The sequence below is a fragment of the Schistocerca gregaria genome, chromosome 7 (assembly GCF_023897955.1).
Source record: "Schistocerca gregaria isolate iqSchGreg1 chromosome 7, iqSchGreg1.2, whole genome shotgun sequence".
Classification (NCBI taxonomy): domain Eukaryota; kingdom Metazoa; phylum Arthropoda; class Insecta; order Orthoptera; family Acrididae; genus Schistocerca; species Schistocerca gregaria.
This window is the reverse complement of record NC_064926.1, coordinates 380,975,475-380,998,804: the sequence shown is the minus strand read 5'-3', so window position 1 is coordinate 380,998,804 and position 23,330 is coordinate 380,975,475. Positions and strand designations below refer to the sequence as shown.

The following is a 23,330-nucleotide window of genomic DNA, read 5'->3' as shown; positions in this document are numbered from 1 at the left end:
CACCGCGGCCGCCCGGCTGCAGTGACCATGCGGTTCTAGGCGCTTCAGTCTGGAACCACGCGACGGCTACGGTAGCAGGTTCGAATCCTGCATCGGGCATGGATATGTGTGATGTCCTTAGGTTAGTTAGGTTTAAGTATTTCTAACTTCTAGGGGACTGATGACCTCAAATGTTAAGTCCCATAGTGCTCACAGCCATTTGAACCATTTTTGTGCCACATCCAAATCCTACCATCAACTCTTTCTCGACTGAAATCGGTACTCGTCTGACCAGATCAGAGCGTCTAGATTCCAACCTATATGGTCACGAGTCCAGGGGAGGTGCTGTAGTCAACATCGTGCTGTTAGTAAAGGCACTCGAATCGGTCGTCTGCAGCCATAGCCTATTAACGCCAGACTTCGCCGCACTGTCCAGAAGGGTACGTTCGTCGTAAATCCCACAATAATTTATGTGGCTATTCCACACAGTGTTGCTCGTCTGTTGCGCTGACAACTCATCGGAACGTTCACTGTTCTGTTAAGGCCATTCTGTTCAAGTTAAGGCCATCAGCAACTGGGTTGTCCATGGTGAGAGGTAATGTCTTAAATTTGGTACCCTCACCACACTCTTTGACACTGCGGATCGCATAATAACGAATTTCCTTTCGATTTCCGAAATGGAATGTCCCATGCATCCAGTTCAAAGTCTGTTAATTAATGTCGTGCCACCCTAATCATGTTGGAAACCCTTCTACATGAATCATCTGAGTGCGTACTAATGACATCTCTGCAAATGCACTAGTCTTTTATGCTTAGGGTACCCGAGACTATCGGCCTCTCTAAATGTGGATATCGCTAACCCATTACTTTTGTCACCTCAGTAAAAGTTTACGTCAGTAGCGTCAGGTTATTTGACAATTTGTGTCAGAATCGGGAGATCACGTCACACACAAAGCTACACTACTGCAAAAAAATTCAGCAGTGCATTATAAGTGGAGTGGACTACTGCAACGATTAGTAATTAGATTTAGCCACAATCAGCAAAAGTACCATTCACGTAGCTAAAATAATTTCTAGTGCCGAAGCAGCGAGGTCAGTAACAAATGATGACCACGCTACGTCATGTACAATGAATAATAAACCACTGGACAGATAGACAGTAATCATACCGCAATTTAAAGTAGCGTAATTCAGATCTTAAGTAGATTGTACGTCGCATACAGTAATTATTATTTAAATTCTATTTAATCCACACACAAAAGGCATGTAATGTGAGGTACCATAAAGATAAAGGCACACGTGAGCTTACTTTGACCACAACACTGCGTAAATAATATATAGTATTGAACGTACACATATAAATAAGTAATTTTGCATTGGCAGCACGACAGTCCACTGGAAGGGGCAGGGCAGTGCTCGTAAATTAGAAGGACTGTGCAGTGTTCTTGTGCATCTGGGGGGGGGGGGGGGGGGGCGGGCATTTTTGGAGTGAATGGTTTTCGGCAGCTGGTCTCGTGGTCAGACATGCTCTGGTTGTCACCGAATTTCAGAGTGAATGAGAATAATATACCTTGTTCCTGGGCCTATGGACTTGAAACTTCTCATAGGATATGAATCGTCATTGGTACAGTTATATCGTTTTAGACTGTTCAGTGAGCTTTAACTTGATTTGCAGTGTTTCTGAAACTGTGATGTGTCTAACACAGCAATAACCACAAATTTAAACCGTAATACTTCAGACATGGTTTCTCAACTAAACCTCAGTGGAGCAACCGGACACAGCAAATCACGGTAGATTTCTGATGCGAAGTATGTACAGTTTCCCCCTAGATCACAACAAAGAGCCAAAGAATCTTGCGGGGCTGCACCTTTCTGGAAAATACCTAGCAGACTAAAAATCGAGAACCGTCGCAGGATGTTTGAGTGGCCTTTGGTGGTCGAAAGTGTGGTTTTTATTTTTGTGTTCCAAAGTCTTAAACTGTCAGTTCCAGTTTCATTTCATAGCAAATTTTAGCTATGGCGATGAAAATCTTCTTGTTGAAGACCTCTATATAGTGAAAACCAACATCTCCTTTAGCCACTTCATACTCGTTGAAGTTATATAAAGAAAATCTTTTCTGGTTGGTATATTAGAAACGGAGAATAGGCATAGATATGACTGTACTGAATTATTTTCTGTGGGACATAATGAAGAAGCTGTCTGTCAACAGTGTCCCAAAATGATGAATGAGCAGAATTACAGAATGCTGGGGGCATGTCAAGCAGTGCAAGCTGCTAAAGTACTTCGGTATACAAAAGTCATGTCAATGGGACATGGTAGTATTCACACAATGGCAGAGATAATTTTGCTCCCTGAAATAAGACCAACATTTTTATAACAATTTATACGTAAGAAGGTTGTTAACACTTTTAAAATCACAACTATAATTTTAGTATAGAAAGAAAAGTAAATATCTGCACAAACTGCCAAAATTTTCTTTTTTATTGTGCTATTACAAGATTCAGTCTTGAAGTCATGAACTGAAAGACCATGGGCACACCACTAGTTGTATATCAATGGCCCCTGGCGCAATTTGTTTGCATCAGAAAGTTTCAGTTTATAACCACACGACACACCTCATGCTCTATGATGTTATCATCATGACGTCACAAGCCACACACCACCTTCAATGACATCGGCAAAGGTGGTAAATGGTGTAATATTTAAAAATGTGCAAGGTGGCATTGGTGGGAGGTTTAAAAATCGAAGATGACACTGGTGGGAATTTAATAAAGCAGTTATTGTGCGGGCAGGAAATTTAATAATGCAAGATGGCGGAAATTTAAGAAAAACTAAAAATATTCAAGGTGGTGGACCTATTTTAGTTGTGATTTAAGAGACCTCGCCTTCCTGTCCCCTCTTTTCCAGTCGGAGCCTAGAACTTCACAGACCACTAAAATGAAACAACCAAATACGCCCATAAGTATCTGAACGCTATGAGGGTTATTTTACTCTTTCCTTTTTTTTGCGTCTTGTCCAAAAGTGTTTATCCAAAAAATTATATAAAGGATGTAACTTGAGGTATTTCCTAAAAGTACTTTGCAGCAATAGAGTGTTAATACCTAAACAATGGATCACAATAATGTTTGAACGGCTTTTAAACCGAGTAGTTAAAACGTAATATTTTGCGTCATGAGTAAAAAATCGCATATTTTCGTAGTGCAAGATAAAATTAATACCCTTGCATAGACTCATTATAATATTTAGCTTATTTTGAAAGCATATCAATCCTTACTTCTGACGAAGATATCTAACAGTAAGGCATCTGCATGAATCTAAACTTATTATAGTTGTATAACCTTTGTAAAAGAACAGATGAAAAAGTAACTAACCAATAAGATCGAGGTCAAATCATTATCTCTTGCCTGTAAAAGAGCGCCGAATTATCCACGACAGTAATCCAATTCACACTGTGTCTGCTATATGCATTCATTACACAGCTACTACCACATCAAAGCTTGCTGCCGCAGGGGATGCACTACGTACGCTCACGGCTACACGGCCCAATCGTAAGTGCCATTTTGACGTCTTTTCCGAGTGAGACTTGAGTGAATGTAACGCATCACGCTGCCGTAACGCTACAAGCTCCACGTTCAGTACTTTCTTCTCTTTTTTTTTTTTTCATTAGTCATCTGACTGGTTTATTACCGGCCGTCACGAATTGTTCTCTTGCACCGATCTCTTCATCTCAAAGTAACATTTTAACCCAACGTTTTCAATTTTTAGTCGGATATTTTCCAGTCTCTGTCTTTCCCTACAGTTTTTAACCTCTGCAGCTTCGTCTAGTGCCGTGGAAGTTATCACCCAGTTCCATAATCTTGTCAGTGTTCTAGGCATGTTTCACTCCTCATCGATTCTGGGGAAATCTTCCACATTCTTCTGTACTGCCATACCTCAAACAATTCAGTTCTCTCCTTTCCTTGTTTTCCCACGTTTCACTTTTCACTCCCATACTACACGGTGCTGCAGATATTAATCTCGGAAACTTTTTCCTCAAGTTAGGCCGATGCTTGCAACTTCTGACCGCAAATGCTCTCTTTGAATGGGCTAGTCTGCTTTCTATGACCCCCTTGCTTCGTTGGTAACATATTATTTTGCTTTCAAGGTAGCACTCCGCGGGCGCCAGTTTTCGTGTCAAGTTCGTGGCTAATCTAATTTCTGCTATTCTCGCTTTGTTTGTTTGGATAAGCTGAATGCGACTGTTATCGCTGCATTTAGTGAAGTATTAACCTGTTGGACATGGTGCAAGAGGATTTCCGTTTCTGTTTGAACAGCAATCACGTAAACATCTGATACGATAAGTTACATTTAGCACTCAACACGTAGGCTGATAGGAAGTACTTTACTTGATATAACTAAGACATATATAAATGACAGACCTGTTCTAGAAGAAGTTGCAGCGTGAGCTTCTGGCTACAAGAGTGAGCAGACAGCGTGGACAGAGAAGGCAATATGCGCAGTGCGGTGCTTCTGCTGGTCGGCGTCCTCTGTGTGGGAGTCTCAGAATCGGCACCTCGACCCCAGCCTCAGCAGGTACTCCGACGGTCTCTTTACTACTCACCTCTCCACTGTTACTTGCGGTACATACTGACACATCTATGACTGCACCCATGGCGAGAATGTTGTTACGTGTGTATTCGCAACCATTTAGGTGAATGTCATTTGTTTGTTCGATACGAGCGTTTTGATACAGTTTTATACCTAACATTGTTCTACAACAGTTGCAATGAATCTGGCCGGAGTAGCCGTGCGGTTCTAGGCGCTACATTCTGGAACCGAGAGACCGCTACGGTCGCAGGTTCGAATCCTGCCTCGGGCCTGGATGTGTGTGATGTCCTTAGGTTAGTTATGTTTAATAAGTTCTAAGTTCTAGGCGACTGATTACCTCAAAAGTTAAGTCGCATAGTGCTCAGAGCCAATGTGCAATGAATTCTAATCCTGTCTTACTACTTCTTCTGGGTGTGCTGAGTTGCTGTGTAAGCTAAATCTCTAAACCGCTTACGCAGCAGAATTACAAACGATGATTGTTGCCATTTATGGGTGTGTTTAAAACTGTTCTAACCTTCTTGTTCTCCCCCTATTGTTTATTTAATGCTGTTTCATTAAATTTGTTTAAGATTATAAATAGTTGACGTAAAGCACAATGCCAACTACTGAAACTGACGAGTGTACCAGAACCCACTACCCTGGCCTCACTGGATGTAGTGAACCGCCAGTAGTTAACACAAATGTCGAACTCCTAAGCACATGAAGTGGCCACAACTCAACTCAACTTCCTAACTAAAATTAATTGAAACTGCCACATCCTTTTATAGATTACACTTGACACAGAATGCTTCAAATCCGAATAAATAGGAAGATACCTATGAATCAATTTTGTCGCCAGTTTCCCTCTTACTTCTATCGGATATCGTCAAAACAACACTATCACATACTCACATGTACTCTTAGAAGATAATGGAAACAAATATATATGTACATGAACATGGTGGACGGTGTACTGAGATGATAATTACTAAAAACAAAAAACAGCTATGTGGAGAAGTATTGTTGTTGTTGTTGTTGTCTTCAGTCCTGAGACTGGTTTGATGCTGCTCTCCATGCTACTCTATCCTGTGCAAGCTGCTTCATCTCCCAGTACCTACTGCAACCTACATCCTTCTGAATCTGCTTAGTGTACTCATCTCTCGGTCTCCCTCTACGATTTTTACCCTCCACGCTGCCCTCCAATGCTAAATTTGTGATCCCTTGATGCCTCAAAACATGTCCTACCAACCGATCCCTTCTTCTAGTCAAGTTGTGCCACAAACTTCTCTTCTCCCCAATCCTATTCAATACCTCCTCATTAGTTATATGATCTACCCATCTAATCTTCAGCATTCTTCTGTAGCACCACATTTCGAAAGCTTCTATTCTCTTCTTGTCCAAACTAGTTATCGTCCATGTTTCACTTCCATACATGGCTACACTCCAAACAAATACTTTCAGAAACGACTTCCTGATACATAAATCTATATTCGATGTTAACAAATTTCTCTTCTTCAGAAACGCTTTCCTTGCCATTGCCAGTCTACATTTTATATCCTCTCTGCTTCGACCATCATCAGTTATTTTACTTCCTAAATAGCCAAACTCCTTTACTACTTTAAGTGTCTCATTTCCTAATCTAATTCCCTCAGCATCACCCGATTTAATTTGACTACATTCCATTATCCTCGTTTTGCTTTTGTTAATGTTCATCTTATATCCTCCTTTCAAGACACTGTCCATTCCGTTCAACTGCTCTTCCAAGTCCTTTGCCGTCTCTGACAGAATTACAATGTCATCGGCGAACCTCAAAGTTTTTACTTCGTCTCCATGAATTTTAATACCTACTCCAAATTTTTCTTTTGTTTCCTTTACTGCTTGCTCAATATACAGATTGAATAACATCGGGGAGAGGCTACAACCCTGTCTCACTCCTTTCCCAACCACTGCTTCCCTTTCATGCCCCTCGACTCTTATTACTGCCATCTGGTTTCTGTACAAATTATAAATAGCCTTTCGCTCCCTGTATTTTACTCCTGCCACCTTTAGAATTTGAAAAAGAGTATTCCAGTCAACATTGTCAAAAGCTTTCTCTAAGTCTACAAATGCTAGAAACGTAGGTTTGCCTTTTCTTAAACTTTCTTCTAAGATAAGTCGTAAGGTCAGTATTTCCTCACGTGTTCCAACATTTCGATGGAATCCAAACTGATCCTCCCCGAGGTCTGCATCTACCAGTTTTTCCATTCGTCTGTAAAGAATTCGCGTTAGTATTTTGCAGCCGTGGCTTATTAAACTGATAGTTCGGTAATTTTCACATCTGTCAGCACCTGCTTTCTTTGGGATTGGAATTATTATATTCTTCTTGAAGTCTGAGGGTATTTCGCCTGTCTCATACATCTTGCTCACCAGCTGGTAGAGTTTTGTCAGGACTGGTTGTCCCAAGGCCGTCAGTAGTTCTAATGGAATGTTGTCTACTCCGGGGGCCTTGTTTCGACTCAGGTCTTTCAGTGCTGTGTCAAACTCTTCACGCAGTATCGTATCTCCCATTTCGTCTTCATCTACAGCCTCTTCTATTTCCATAATATTATCCTCAAGTACATCGCCCTTGTATAAACCTTCTATATACTCCTTCCACCTTTCTGCCTTCCCTTCTTTGCTTAGAACTGGGCTGCCATCTGAGCTCTTGATATTCATACACGTGGTTCTCTTCTCTCCAAAGGTCTCTTTAATTTTCCTGTAGGCAGTATCTATCTTACCCCTAGTGAGATAAGCTTCTACATCCTTACATTTGTCCTTTAGCCATCCCTGTTTAGCCATTTTGCACTTCCTGTCGATCTCATTTTTGAGACGTTTGTATTCCTTTTGCCTGCTTCATTTACTGCATTTTTATATTTTCTCCTTTCATCAATTAAATTCAATATTTCTTCTGTTACCCAAGGATTTCTAGCAGCCCTCGTCTTTGTACCTACTTTATCCTCTGCTGCCTTCACTACTACATCCCTCAGAGCTACCCATTCTTCTTCTACTGTATTTCTTTCCCCTATTCCTGTCAATTGTTCCCTTATGCTCTCTCTGAAACTCTGTACAACCTCTGGTTCTTTCAGTTTATCCAGGTCCCATCTCCTTAATTTCTCACATTTTTGCAGTTTCTTCAGTTTTAATCTACAGGTCATAACCAATAGATTGTGGTCAGAGTCCACATCTGCCCCTGGAAATGTCTTACAACTTAAAACCTGGTTCCTAAATCTCTGTCTTACCATTATATAATCTATCTGACACCTTTTAGTATCTCCAGGGTTCTTCCACGTATACAACCTTCTTTGTGGAGAAGTATATAAATTGTGTTTTATGCAGCGATATGCTAAATGTAAGTGAATAGAAGACCGCTACTGATGTGTATCGTCTGTTCGGTATGACACAATACTGCCCATTGAAAATGTTGTTTGCGCATGAATTTGTGAAGCGTAAGAAGAGTTACGTATTATTGTTTAAAATGACACTTAATACACTCAATGACGAAAGCACTTTTTAATGAAACCTACGCTTAAGGTTACTGGTAAGTGGAAACTATGGATTTGGCTGTTTCTGTAGTATGTTACGCTGAAACCTATCTTCAACCACGTTGTCTAGACGAAATTATGTTGGTATCTTTTCTACTGTACAAATTTAATCTATTCAGATAATAATTACCGACCGTACCTACGTTAGTTTATGTACAAACTCTAATGATACGAATTTCCTGTTACAATGTATGTATTCAAATTCCAACTGAAAGAGATTTCTGTAACGTTAATGGAATGGTATGCAATGAAATTCTGTTAATTATCTTCCTTAAGGGCTTCTAACACTGTTCCTCTGGCTTTCTCATGCTTACTTAATAGTTCGTAAAAATTCTGCTTCCACATTCGAAGAACAATGATGGACGCTGTGTACTGTTAAATGAAAAAATTTAATGTCTCACTTTGCATCAGCCAACAGTGATGGATACTCTCTGATACTGTGACGACGAGGCCTATATGACGATCGCTGACTCAAGATCTGGAAATAGGGTTTTTGAAAAGTAATAATAACGTCGAACATCGCCACTGCTTAAATTCTGAATAAAAATCATCATCAATGGTGACCGAAGACATCTGACATAAGAAGTCGCCCTTGTTCTGCCAGTGGGCTTTTCAAAGAGTGCACAGCAACCGACAGAGATGAGAGCAGTCTCTTGGAGTAGGAAACTGGCCCCAAGGTCGAAGAATCAGTTACGATCAACATATTGAGGATGCAGAAGGCAATGGGACAACTACATTAAAGTCAAAAAATACACTCCTGGAAATGGAAAAAAGAACACATTGACACCGGTGAGTCAGACCCACCATACTTGCTCCGACACTGTGACAGGGCTGTACAAGCAATGATCACACGCACGGCACAGCGGACACACCAGTAACCGCGGTGTTGGACGTCGAACGAATGGCGCTAGCTGCGCAGCATTTGTGCACCGCCGCCGTCAGTGTCAGCTAGTTTGCCGTGGCATACGGAGCTCCATCGCAGTCTTTAACACTGGTAGCATGCCGCGACAGCGTGGACGTGAACCGTATGTGCAGTTGACGGACTTTGAGCGAGGGCGTATAGTGGGCATGCGGGAGGCCGGGTGGACGTACCGCCGAATTGCTCAACACGTGGGGCGTGAGGTCTCCACAGTACATCGATGTTGTCGCCAGTGGTCGGCGGAAGGTGCACGTGCCCGTCGACCTGGGACCGGACCGCAGCGACGCACGGATGCACGCCAAGACCGTAGGATCCTACGCAGTGCCGTAGGGGACCGCACCGCCACTTCCCAGCAAATTAGGGACACTGTTGCTCCTGGGGTATCGGCGAGGACCATTCGCAACCGTCTCCATGAAGCTGGGCTACGGTCCCGCACACCGTTAGGCAGTCTTCCGCTCACGCCCCAACATCGTGCAGCCCGCCTCCAGTGATGTCAGGAGAGGCGTGAATGGAGGGACGAATGGAGACGTGTCGTCTTCAGCGATGAGAGTCGCTTCTGCCTTGGTGCCAATGATGCTCGTATGAGTGTTTGGCGGCGTGCAGGTGAGCGCCACAATCAGGACTGCATACGACCGAGGCACTCAGGGCCTACACCCGGCATCATGGTGTGGGGAGCGATCTCCTACACTGGCCGTACACCTCTGGGGATCGTCAAGGGGACACTGAATAGTGCACGGTACATCCAAACCGTCATCGAACCCATCGTTCTACCATTCCTAGACCGGCAAGGGAACTTGCTGTTCCAACAGGACAGTGCACGTCCGCATGTATTCCGTGCCACCCAACGTGCTCTAGAAGGTGTAAGTCAAGTACCCTGGCCAGCAAGATCTCCGGATCTCCCGAGGCAGGATTCGAACCTGCGACCGTAGCAGTCGCACGGTTCCGGACTGCACGCCCAGAACCGCGAGACCACCGCGGCCGGCGACATAGCGTACTGTCAATGATAAAAATTCCATAGTTGTTCGGTAAGATGAAGTCCATGAATGGTTGCAAACAGTCTCGAGGTGGCCGAATGTAACCATTTATAATTAACTATCGGATCAGTTGGACCAGAAAACACATTTCATTGGATATGAACACAGCCCACACCGTTACGCAGCTACCACCATCTTGCGCAATTTCTTGTTTACAACTTGGATCCATGGCTTCGTAAGGTCTGTGCCACATCGCCGGCGGCAGTTCAAATGGTTCAAATGGCTCTGAACACTATGTAACTTAACAGCTGTGGTCATCAGTACCCTAGAACATAGAACTACTTAAACCTAGCTAACCTAAGGACATCACACATATCCTTGCCCAAGGCAGGATTCGAGCCTGCGACCGTAGCAGTCGCACGGTTCCGGACTGCGCACCTTGAACCGCGAGACCACCGCGGCCGCCCGGCTGCAGTGACCATGCGGTTCTAGGCGCTTCAGTCTGGAACCACGCGACGGCTACGGTCGCAGGTTCGAATCCTGCATCGGGCATGGATATGTGTGATGTCCTTAGGTTAGTTAGGTTTAAGTATTTCTAACTTCTAGGGGACTGATGACCTCAAATGTTAAGTCCCATAGTGCTCACAGCCATTTGAACCATTTTTGTGCCACATCCAAATCCTACCATCAACTCTTTCTCGACTGAAATCGGTACTCGTCTGACCAGATCAGAGCGTCTAGATTCCAACCTATATGGTCACGAGTCCAGGGGAGGTGCTGTAGTCAACATCGTGCTGTTAGTAAAGGCACTCGAATCGGTCGTCTGCAGCCATAGCCTATTAACGCCAGACTTCGCCGCACTGTCCAGAAGGGTACGTTCGTCGTAAATCCCACAATAATTTATGTGGCTATTCCACACAGTGTTGCTCGTCTGTTGCCTCGTCTGTTGCGCTGACAACTCATCGGAACGTTCACTGTTCTGTTAAGGCCATTCTGTTCAAGTTAAGGCCATCAGCAACTGGGTTGTCCATGGTGAGAGGTAATGTCTTAAATTTGGTACCCTCACCACACTCTTTGACACTGCGGATCGCATAATAACGAATTTCCTTTCGATTTCCGAAATGGAATGTCCCATGCATCCAGTTCAAAGTCTGTTAATTAATGTCGTGCCACCCTAATCATGTTGGAAACCCTTCTACATGAATCATCTGAGTGCGTACTAATGACATCTCTGCAAATGCACTAGTCTTTTATGCTTAGGGTACCCGAGACTATCGGCCTCTCTAAATGTGGATATCGCTAACCCATTACTTTTGTCACCTCAGTAAAAGTTTACGTCAGTAGCGTCAGGTTATTTGACAATTTGTGTCAGAATCGGGAGATCACGTCACACACAAAGCTACACTACTGCAAAAAAATTCAGCAGTGCATTATAAGTGGAGTGGACTACTGCAACGATTAGTAATTAGATTTAGCCACAATCAGCAAAAGTACCATTCACGTAGCTAAAATAATTTCTAGTGCCGAAGCAGCGAGGTCAGTAACAAATGATGACCACGCTACGTCATGTACAATGAATAATAAACCACTGGACAGATAGACAGTAATCATACCGCAATTTAAAGTAGCGTAATTCAGATCTTAAGTAGATTGTACGTCGCATACAGTAATTATTATTTAAATTCTATTTAATCCACACACAAAAGGCATGTAATGTGAGGTACCATAAAGATAAAGGCACACGTGAGCTTACTTTGACCACAACACTGCGTAAATAATATATAGTATTGAACGTACACATATAAATAAGTAATTTTGCATTGGCAGCACGACAGTCCACTGGAAGGGGCAGGGCAGTGCTCGTAAATTAGAAGGACTGTGCAGTGTTCTTGTGCATCTGGGGGGGGGGGGGGGGGGGGGCGGGCATTTTTGGAGTGAATGGTTTTCGGCAGCTGGTCTCGTGGTCAGACATGCTCTGGTTGTCACCGAATTTCAGAGTGAATGAGAATAATATACCTTGTTCCTGGGCCTATGGACTTGAAACTTCTCATAGGATATGAATCGTCATTGGTACAGTTATATCGTTTTAGACTGTTCAGTGAGCTTTAACTTGATTTGCAGTGTTTCTGAAACTGTGATGTGTCTAACACAGCAATAACCACAAATTTAAACCGTAATACTTCAGACATGGTTTCTCAACTAAACCTCAGTGGAGCAACCGGACACAGCAAATCACGGTAGATTTCTGATGCGAAGTATGTACAGTTTCCCCCTAGATCACAACAAAGAGCCAAAGAATCTTGCGGGGCTGCACCTTTCTGGAAAATACCTAGCAGACTAAAAATCGAGAACCGTCGCAGGATGTTTGAGTGGCCTTTGGTGGTCGAAAGTGTGGTTTTTATTTTTGTGTTCCAAAGTCTTAAACTGTCAGTTCCAGTTTCATTTCATAGCAAATTTTAGCTATGGCGATGAAAATCTTCTTGTTGAAGACCTCTATATAGTGAAAACCAACATCTCCTTTAGCCACTTCATACTCGTTGAAGTTATATAAAGAAAATCTTTTCTGATTGGTATATTAGAAACGGAGAATTGGCATAGATATGACTGTACTGAATTATTTTCTGTGGGACATAATGAAGAAGCTGTCTGTCAACAGTGTCCCAAAATGATGAATGAGGAGAATAACAGAATGCTGAGAGCATGTCACGTAGTGCAAGCTGCTAAAGTACTTCGGTATACAAAAGTCATGTCAATGGGACATGGTAGTATTCACACAATGGCAGAGATAATTTTGCTCCCTGAAATAAGACCAACATTTTTATAACAATTTATACGTAAGAAGGTTGTTAACACTTTTAAAATCACAACTATCATTTTAGTATAGAAAGAAAAGTAAATATCTGCACAAACTGCCAAAATTTTCTTTTTTATTGTGCTATTACAAGATTCAGTCTTGAAGTCATGAACAGAAAGACCATGGGCACAATACTAGTCGGATATCAATGGCCCCTGGCGCAATTTGTTTGCATCAGAAAGTTTCAGTTTATAACCACACGACACACCTCATGCTCTATGATGTTATCATCATGACGTCACAAGCCACATCCCACTTTCAATGACATCGGCAAAGGTGGTAAATGGTGTAATATTTAAAAATGTGCAAGGTGGCATTGGTGGGAGGTTTAAAAATCGAAGATGACACTGGTGGGAATTTAATAAAGCAGTTATTGTGCGGGCAGGAAATTTAATAATGCAAGATGGCGGAAATTTAAGAAAAACTAAAAATATTCAAGGTGGTGGACCTATTTTAGTTGTGAGTTAAGAGACCTCGCCTTCCTGTCCCCTCTTTTCCAGTCGGTGCCTAGAACTTCACAGACCACTAAAATGAAACAACCAAATACGCCCATAAGTATCTGAACGCTATGAGGGTTATTTTACTCTTTCCTTTTTTTTTGCGTCTTGTCCAAAAGTGTTTATCCAAAAAATTATATAAAGGATGTAACTTGCGGTATTTCCTAAAAGTACTTTGCAGCAATAGAGTGTTAATACCTAAACAATGGATCACAATAATGTTTGAACGGCTTTTAAACCGAGTAGTTAAAACGTAATATTTTGCGTCATGAGTAAAAAATCGCATATTTTCGTAGTGCAAGATAAAATTAATACCCTTGCATAGACTCATTATAAGATTTAGCTTATTTTGAAAGCATATCAATCCTTACTTCTTACGAAGATATCTAACAGTAAGGCATCTGCATGACTAAACTTATTATAGTTGTATAACCTTTGTAAAAGAACAGATGAAAAAGTAACTAACCAATAAGATCGAGGTCGAATCATTATCTCTTGCCTGTAAAAGAGCGCCGAACTATCCACGACAGTAATCCAATTCACACTGTGTCTGCTATATGCATTCATTACACAGCTACTACCACATCAAAGCTTGCTGCCGCAAGGGATGCACTACGTACGCTCACGGCTACACGGCCCAATCGTAAGAGCCATTTTGACGTCTTTTCCGAGTGAGACTTGAGTGAATGTAACGCATCACGCTACCGTGACGCTACAAGCTCCACGTTCAGTACTTTCTTCTCTTTTTTTTTTCATTAGTCATCTGACTGGTTTATTACCGGCCGTCACGAATTGTTCTCTTGCACCGATCTCTTCATCTCAAAGTAACATTTTAACCCAACGTTTTCAATTTTTAGTCGGATATTTTCCAGTCTCTGTCTTTCCCTACAGTTTTTAACCTCTGCAGCTTCGTCTAGTGCCGTGGAAGTTATCACCCAGTTCCATAATCTTGTCAATGTTCTAGGCATGTTTCTCTCCTCATCGATTCTGCGGAAATCTTCCACATTCTTCTGTACTGCCATACCTCAAACAATTCAGTTCTGTCCTTTCCTTGTTTTCCCACATTCCACTTTTCACTCCCATACTACACGGTGCTGCAGAGATTAATCTCGGAAAATTTTTCCTCAAGTTAAGGCCGATGCTTGCAACTTCTGACCGCAAATGCTCTCTTTGAATGGGCTAGTCTGCTTTCTATGACCCCCTTGCTTCGTTGGTAACATATTATTTTGCTTTCAAGGTAGCTCTCCGCGGGCGCCAGTTTTCGTGTCAAGTTCGTGGCTATTCTCGCTTTGTTTGTTTGGATAAGCTGAATGCGACTGTTATCGCTGCATTTAGTGAAGTATTAACCTGTTTGACATGGTGCAAAAGGATTTCCGTTTCTGTTTGAACGGCAATCACGTAAACATCTGATACGATAAGTTACATTTAGCACTCAACACGTAGGCTGATAGGAAGTACTTTACTTGATATAAGTAAGACGTATATAAATGACAGACCTGTTGTAGAAGAAGTTGTAACGTGAGCTTCTGGCTACAAGAGTAAGCAGACAGCGTGGACAGAGAAGGCAATATGCGCAGTGCGGTGCTTCTGCTGGTCGGCGTCCTCTGTGTGGGAGTCTCAGAATCGGCACCTCGACCCCAGCCTCAGCAGGTACTCCGACGGTCTCTTTACTACTCACCTCTCCACTGTTACTTGCGGTACATACTGACACATCTATGACTGCACCCATGGCGAGAATGTTGTTACGTGTGTATTCGCAACCATTTAGGTGAATGTCATTTGTTTGTTCGATACGAGCGTTTTGATACAGTTTTATACCTAACATTGTTCTACAACAGTTGCAATGAAGCTGGCCGCAGTAGCCGTGCGGTTCTAGGCGCTACATTCTGGAACCGAGAGACCGCTACGGTCGCAGGTTCGAATCCTGCCTCGGACATGGATGTGTGTGATGTCCTTAGGTTAGTTAGGTTTAATTAGTTCTAAGTTCTAGGCGACCTCAAAAGTTAATTCGCATAGTGCTCAGAGCCAAGTTGTAATGAATTCTAATCCTGTCTTACTACTTCTTCTGGGTGTGCTGAGTTGCTGTGTAAGCTAAATCTCTAAACCGCTTACTCAGCAGAATTACAAACGATGATTGTTGCCATTTATGGGTGTGTTTAAAACTGTTCTAACCTTCTTGTTCTCCCCCTATTGTTTATTTAATGCTGTTTCACTAAATTTGTTTAAGCTTATAAATAGTTGACGTAAAGCACAATGCCAACTACTGAAACTGACGAGTGTACCAGAATCCACTACTCTGGCCTCACTAGATGTAGTGGACCGCCAGTAGTTAACACAAATGTCGAACTCCTAAGCACATGAAGTGGCCACAACTCAACTCAACTTCCTAACTAAAATTAATTGAAACTGCCACACCCTTTTATAGACTACACTTGACACAGAATGCTTCAAATCCGAATAAATAGGAAGATACCTATGAATCAATTTTGTCACCAGTTTCCCTCTTACTTCTATCGGATATCGCCAAAACAACACTCTCACATACTCACATGTACTCTTAGAAGATGTTGTTGTTGTTGTCTTCAGTCCTGAGACTGGTTTGATGCAGCTCTCCATGCTACTCTATCCTGTGCAAGCTTCTTCATCTCCCAGTACCTACTGCAACCTACATCCTTCTGAATCTGCTTAGTGTACTCATCTCTCGGTCTCCCTCTACGATTTTTACCCTCCACGCTGCCCTCCAATGCTAAATTTGTGATCCCTTGATGCCTCAAAACATGTCTTACCAACCGATCCCTTCTTCTAGTCAAGCTGTGCCACAAACTTCTCTTCTCCCCAATCCTATTCAATACCTCCTCATTAGTTACGTGCTCTATCCACCTTATCTTCAGTATTCTTCTGTAGCACCACATTTCGAAAGCTTCTATTCTCTTCTTGTCCAAACTAGTTATAGTCCATGTTTCACTTCCATACATGGCTACACTCCAAACAAATACTTTCAGAAACGACTTCCCGATACATAAATCTATATTCGATGTTAACAAATTTCTCTTCTTCAGAAACGCTTTCCTTGCCATTGCCAGTCTACATTTTATATCCTCTCTACTTCGACCATCATCAGTTATTTTACTTCCTAAATAGCAAAACTCCTTTACTACTTTAAGTGTCTCATTTCCTAATCTAATTCCCTCAGCATCACCCAATTTAATTTGACTACATTCCATTATCCTCGTTTTGCTTTTGTTAATGTTCATCTTATATCCTCCTTTCAAGACACTGTCCATTCCGTTCAACTGCTCTTCCAAGTCCTTTGCCGTCTCTGACAGAATTACAATGTCATCGGCGAACCTCAAAGTTTTTACTTCGTCTCCATGAATTTTAACACCTACTCCAATTTTTTCTTTTGTTTCCTTTATTGCTTGCTCAATATACAGATTGAATAACATCGGGGAGAGGCTACAACCCTGTCTCACTCCTTTCCCAACCACTGCTTCCCTTTCATGCCCCTCGACTCTTATGACTGCCATCTGGTTTCTGTACAAATTATAAATAGCCTTTCGCTCCCTGTATTTTACCCCTGCCACCTTTAGAATTTGAAAAAGAGTATTCCAGTCAACATTGTCAAAAGCTTTCTCTAAGTCTACAAATGCTAGAAACGTAGGTTTGCCTTTTCTTAATCTTTCTTCTAAGATAAGTCGTAAGGTCAGTATTGCCTCACGTGTTCCAACGTTTCGATGGAATCCAAACTGATCCTCCCCGAGGTCTGCATCTACCAGTTTTTTCCATTCGTCTGTAAAGAATTCGCGTTAGTATTTTGCAGCCGTAGCTTATTAAACTGATAGTTCGGTAATTTTCACATCTGTCAGCACCTGCTTGCTTTGGGATTGGAATTATTATATTCATCTTGAAGTCTGAGGGTATTTCGCCTGTCTCATACATCTTGCTCACCAGCTGGTAGAGTTTTGTCAGGACTGGTTGTCCCAAGGCCGTCAGTAGTTCTAATGGAATGTTGTCTACTCCGGGGGCCTTGTTTCGACTCAGGTCTTTCAGTGCTCTGTCAAACTCTTCACGCAGTATCGTATCTCCCATTTCGTCTTCATCTACATCCTCTTCTATTTCCATAATATTGTCCTCAAGTACGTCGCCCTTGTATAAACCTTCTATATACTCCTTCCACCTTTCTGCCTTCCCTTCTTTGCTTAGAACTGGGCTGCCATCTGAGCTCTTGATATTCATACACGTGGTTCTCTTCTCTCCAAAGGTCTCTTTAATTTTCCTGTAGGCAGTATCTATCTTACCTCTAGTGAGATAAGCTTCTACATCCTTACATTTGTCCTCTAGCCATCCCTGTTTAGCCATTTTGCACTTCCTGTCGATCTCATTTTTGAGACGTTTGTATTCCTTTTTGCCTGCTTCATTTACTGCATTTTTATATTTTCTCCTTTCATCAATTAAATTCAATATTTCTTCTGTTACCCAAGGATTTCTAGCAGCCCTCGTCTTTGTACCTACTTTATCCTCTGCTGCCTTCACTACTACATCCCTCAGAGCTACCCATTCTTCTTCTACTGTATTTTTTTCCCCTATTCCTGTCAATTGTTCCCTTATGCTCTCCCTGAAACTCTGTACAACCTCTGGTTCTTTCAGTTTATCCAGGTCCCATCTCCTTAATTTCCCACATTTTTGCAGTTTCTTCAGTTTTAATCTACAGGTCATATCCAATAGATTGTGGTCAGAGTCCACATCTGCCCCTGGAAATGTCTTACAACTTAAAACCTGGTTCCTAAATCTCTGTCTTACCATTATATAATCTATCTGATACCTTTTAGTACCTCCAGGGTTCTTCCACTTATACAACCTTCTTTCATGATTCTTAAACCAAGTGTTAGCTATGATTAAGTTGTGCTCTGTGCAAAATTCTACTAGGCGGCTTCCTCTTTCATTTCTTAGCCCCAATCCATATTCACCTACTATGTTTCCTTCTCTCCCTTTTCCTACACTCGAATTCCAGTCACCCATTACTATTAAATTTTCGTCTCCCTTCACTATCTGAATAATTTCTTTTATTTCATCGTACATTTCTTCAATTTCTTCATCATCTGCAGAGCTAGTTGGCATATAAACTTGTACTACTGTAGTAGGTGTGGGCTTCGTATCTTGGAAACAAATAAATATGTACATGAACATGGTGGACGGTGTACTGAGATGATGATTACTAAAAACAAAAAACAGCTATGTGGAAAAGTATATAAATTGTGTTTTATGCAGCGATATGCTAAATGTAAGTGAATAGAAGACCGCCACTGATGTGTATCGTCTGTTCGGTATGACACAATACTGCCCATTGAAAATGTAGGTTGCGCATGAATTTGGGAAGCGTAAGAAGAGTTACGTATTATTGTTTAAAATGACACTTAATACATTCAATGACGAACGCACTTTTTAATGAAACTTACGCTTAAGATTACTGGTAAGTGGAAACTATGGATTTGGCTGTTTCTGTAATATGTTACGCTGAAACCTATCTTTAACCACGTTGTCTAGACGAAATTATGTTGGTATCTTTTCTACTGTACAAATTTAATCTATTCAGATAATAATTACCGACCGTACCTACGTTAGTTTATGTACAAACTCTAATCATACGCATTTCCTGTTACAATGTGTGTATTCAAATTCCAACTGAAAGAGATTTCTGTAACGTTAATGGAATGGTATGCAATGAAATTCTGTTAATTATCTTCCTTAAGGGCTTCTAACACTGTTCCTCTGGCTTTCTTATGCTTACTTAATAGTTCGTAAAAATTCTGCTTCCACATTCGAAGAACAATGATGGACGCTGTGTACTGTTAAATGAAAAAAATAAATGTCTCACTTTGCATCAGCCAACAGTGATGGATACTCTCTGATACTGTGACGACGAGGCCTATATGACGATCGCTGACTCAAGATCTGGAAATAGGGTTTTTGAAAAGTAATAATAACGTCGAACATCGCCACTGCTTAAATTCTGAATAAAAATCATCATCAATGGTGACCGAAGACATCTGACATAAGAAGTCGCCCTTGTTCTGCCAGTGGGCTTTTCAAAGAGGGCACAGCAACCGACAGAGATGAGAGCAGTCTCTTGGAGTAGGAAACTGGCCCCAAGGTCGAAGAATCAGTTACGATCAACATATTGAGGATGCAGAAGGCAATGGGACAACTACATTAAAGTCAAATAATACACTCCTGGAAATGGATAAAAGAACACATTGACACCGGTGAGTCAGACCCACCATACGTGCTCCGGACACTGTGACAGGGCTGTACAAGCAAAGATCACACGCACGGCACAGCGGACACACCAGGAAACGCGGTGTTGGCCGTCGAACGAATGGCGCTAGCTGCGTAGCATTTGTGCACCGCCGCCGTCAGTGTCAGCCAGTTTGCCGTGGCATACGGAGCTCCATCGCAGTCTTTAACACTGGTAGCATGCCGCGACAGCGTGGACGTGAACCGTATGTGCAGTTGACGGACTTTGAGCGAGGGCGTATAGTGGGCATGCGGGAGGCCGGGTGGACGTACCGCCGAATTGCTCAACACGTGGGGCGTGAGGTCTCCACAGTACATCGATGTTGTCGCCAGTGGTCGGCGGAAGGTGCACGTGCCCGTCGACCTGGGACCGGACTGCAGCGACGCACGGATGCACGCCAAGACCGTAGGATCCTACGCAGTGCCGTAGGGGACCGCACCGCCACTTCCCAGCAAATTAGGGACACTCGGCGAGGACCATTCGCAACCGTCTCCATGAAGCTGGGCTACGGTCCCGCACACCGTTAGGCCGTCTTCCGCTCACGCTCCAACATCGTGCAGCCCGCCTCCAGGGGTGTCGCGACAGGCGTGAATGGAGGGACGAATGGAGACGTGTCGTCTTCAGCGATGAGAGTCACTTCTGCCTTGGTGCCAATGATGGTCGTATGCGTGTTTGGCGCCGTGCAGGTGAGCGCCACAATCAGTCCTGCATACGGCCGAGGCACACAGGGCCATCTCCCGGCATCATGGTGTGAGGAGCGATCTCCTACACTGGCCGTACACCTCTGGTGATCGTCGAGGGGACACTGAATAGTGCACGGTACATCCAAACCGTCATCAAACCCATCGTTCTACCATTCCTAGACCGGCAAGGGAACTTGCTGTTCCAACAGGACAATGCACGTCCGCATGTATCCCGTGCCACCCAACGTGCTCTAGAAGGTGTAAGTCAACTACCCTGGCCAGCAAGATCTCCGGATCTGTCCCCCATTGAGTATGTTTGGGACTGGATGAAGCGTCGTCTCACGCGGTCTGCACATCCAGCACGAACGCTGGTCCAACTGAGGAGCCAGGTGGAAATGGCATGGCAAGCCGTTCCACAGGACTACATCCAGCATCTCTACGATCGTCTCCATGGGAGAATAGCAGCCTGCATTGCTGCGAAAGGTGGATATACACTGTACTTGTGCCGACATTGTGCATGCTCTGTTGCCTGTGTCTATGTGCCTGTGGTTCTGTCAGTGTGATCATGTGATGTATCTGACCCCAGGAATGTGTCAATAAAGTTTCCCCTTCCTGGGACAATGAATTCACGGTGTTCTTATATCAATTTCCAGGAGTGTATGTATCCACAGGACATGTGACATGTTATTATGAAAGTGGCATGATGATCTCTCCATTGGCAAAAGATTCCGGATTAACATCCATTTGGTTATTCGGGAGCGACTGCCAAGGGGGAGCTGAACGTGGGAAAAATATCGAATAAATGAACGTGTAACGCTCCAAGAGTTGGACGTGGAATGTCAGAAGCCTGAACGCGGTAGTGACGCTAGAATATCTGAAAAGGGAAATGCTAACTCTCAATCTGGATGTCGAAATGGCCAGTGAAGTGAAATGAAAACAAGACAATGATTTCTGTTCTGGCATAACGGGACTAGCATTCTTTGAATAGAAAGGTGGGGCAGAGAGTGAGTTATTGTGAACAATTCAGTGGTAGGATTGTTGTTATCGGAATCTACAGCAGACCAACACCGACAATGATGGTTCAGGTATTCATGCTGACATCGCAAGTTGAAGATGAAGAGACAGTGAAAGTATATGAGGATACTGAAAAAATAGTACAGTATATAAAGGGAGATGAAAATCTAATAGTCAATGGGGACTGGAATGCCGTTGTAGGGCAAGGATTAGATGAAAGTGTTACGGGATGATATGGAATTGGTAGTAGGAGTAAGGGAGGAGAAAGACTTATTTAATTCTGCAATAAATTGGAACTAGTAACAGCGAATACTCTGTTCGAGAATCACAAAACGAGGAGATACAGTAGGAAAAGGCAGGGAGGTAAGGGAAGATTACATAATGGTCGGGAAGAGGTTCCGAAATTAGATATTCGATTGTGAGGCGTACCCAGTAGCAGATACAGACTCAGATCAGGATATAGTAATAATGAAGACCAGGCTGAAGTTTAAGAGACTAGTCAAGAAGCATCAGTGCGCAAAGAAGTGGGATACGAAACTGCTAAGGTATGAAGAGATATGCTTGAAGTTCCTTGAGGCTATAGATATTGCAATAATAGGCAGTGATAATACGTCAGTAGGCAGTGAGGTTGAGGAGTAATGGATATCTCTAAAAAGGCCAATCACATAAACTGGGAAGAAAAACGTAGTTATGGTCCTAGAAAACTAACAGCGAGGACACCATGGGTAACTGAAGAATACTACAGATGTTTGGCAAAAGAAGAAGCTATAAGAAAATGGCCAGCGACATTCAGGAATATAGAAACACAAGTAACTTAGAGACGAATTAATAGGAAGGGACGTTAAGGTGAAATGGCTTCATGAAAAACCTGAAGAAATCGAAAAACAAATGGTTGACGGAAGGACTGACTCAGCACACAGAAAACTCAAATCGACGTTCGCTGAGATTAAAAGCAAGGGCGGTAACGTTAAGAGAGTGGTGAAAATTCCAGTGTTAAATGCAGAGGAGAGAGCACATAGACGAAAAGAATACAATGAAGGGCTCCATGAGGTGGAAGACCTGATTGATGACTGACGGAACTATCAGAGGTCGATACGGAAGAGATAGGGAATGCAATATTAGACTCAGAATTTAAAAGAGAATTGGAAAACTTAAGATCACACAGAATAGATGGATAAAATTCTATCGGAGTTTAAAAAATCATTGGGGGTGGGGGGTTGTGGGTGGGAGTGGGGAGTAGATACAAAACGAATACTCACGTTAGTGAGTAGAACGTATTAGATTGACGGTATACCGTCACACCTTCGGAGAAATATCATCCACACAATTCCGAAGATAGGAAGAGATGACTAGAGCGAGAATTATCACACAATCATTTCATGCATCCTGGTTGCTGACCGGAATAATATACAGAATAATGGAAAACAAGTGAATTGAGGGTGTATTTCATACGATCAGTTAGGCTTTAGGAAAGGTAAAAGCACCAGAGAAGCAGTTCTGAGGTTGTGGTTCTGACGCAAGACAGAAAAAGATAAAGACACGGTCATATGATTTGTTGACCTGGAAAAAGAGTTAGATATGATAAATGGTGGAAGAAGTTGCGAGAAAAATGGGGGGAAAGCTATGTGGAAAGACTAGTAAAATACAATAAGCCTGCAAAACCAAGAATGAAATGCTCGGATTAAAAAGGGTGTAGGACAGAGTGTAGTCTCAATCTGTACGCCGAAGAAGCAGTGGCTAAAATAAAAAAAGAAAAGATTCAGTAGTTGGATTAAAAGTCAAAGTGATAGGATATCAATAATATGTTTCGCTTCTGAAAACGCTATCTTCAGTGAAAAAAAAGTTACAGGATCTGTTAAATGAATACATAATCTGGTTTGACAGTAAACAGAAGACAGACGAAAATAATTAGCAGAAATGAGAACAGCAAGTAACTGGAGACTGCGAAGTCGATGAAGTTAAGGAATTTTGCTTCTCAGGCAGAAAAA

At 42.5% G+C, this 23,330-nt stretch overlaps 1 protein-coding gene across 1 annotated transcript in view; it reads left to right on the top strand.

Annotated features, from left to right (window-relative positions):
- Window positions 1-14,919: 14,919 nt before the first annotated feature.
- Window positions 14,920-23,330, top strand: part of LOC126282403 (juvenile hormone esterase-like) — a 70,971-nt gene continuing 62,560 nt past the window's right edge. Inside the window, exon 1 of the mRNA XM_049982061.1 lies at window positions 14,920-15,000. Within this exon, the coding sequence (XP_049838018.1) occupies window positions 14,920-15,000 (81 nt within the window). The remainder of the gene's footprint in view (window positions 15,001-23,330) is intronic.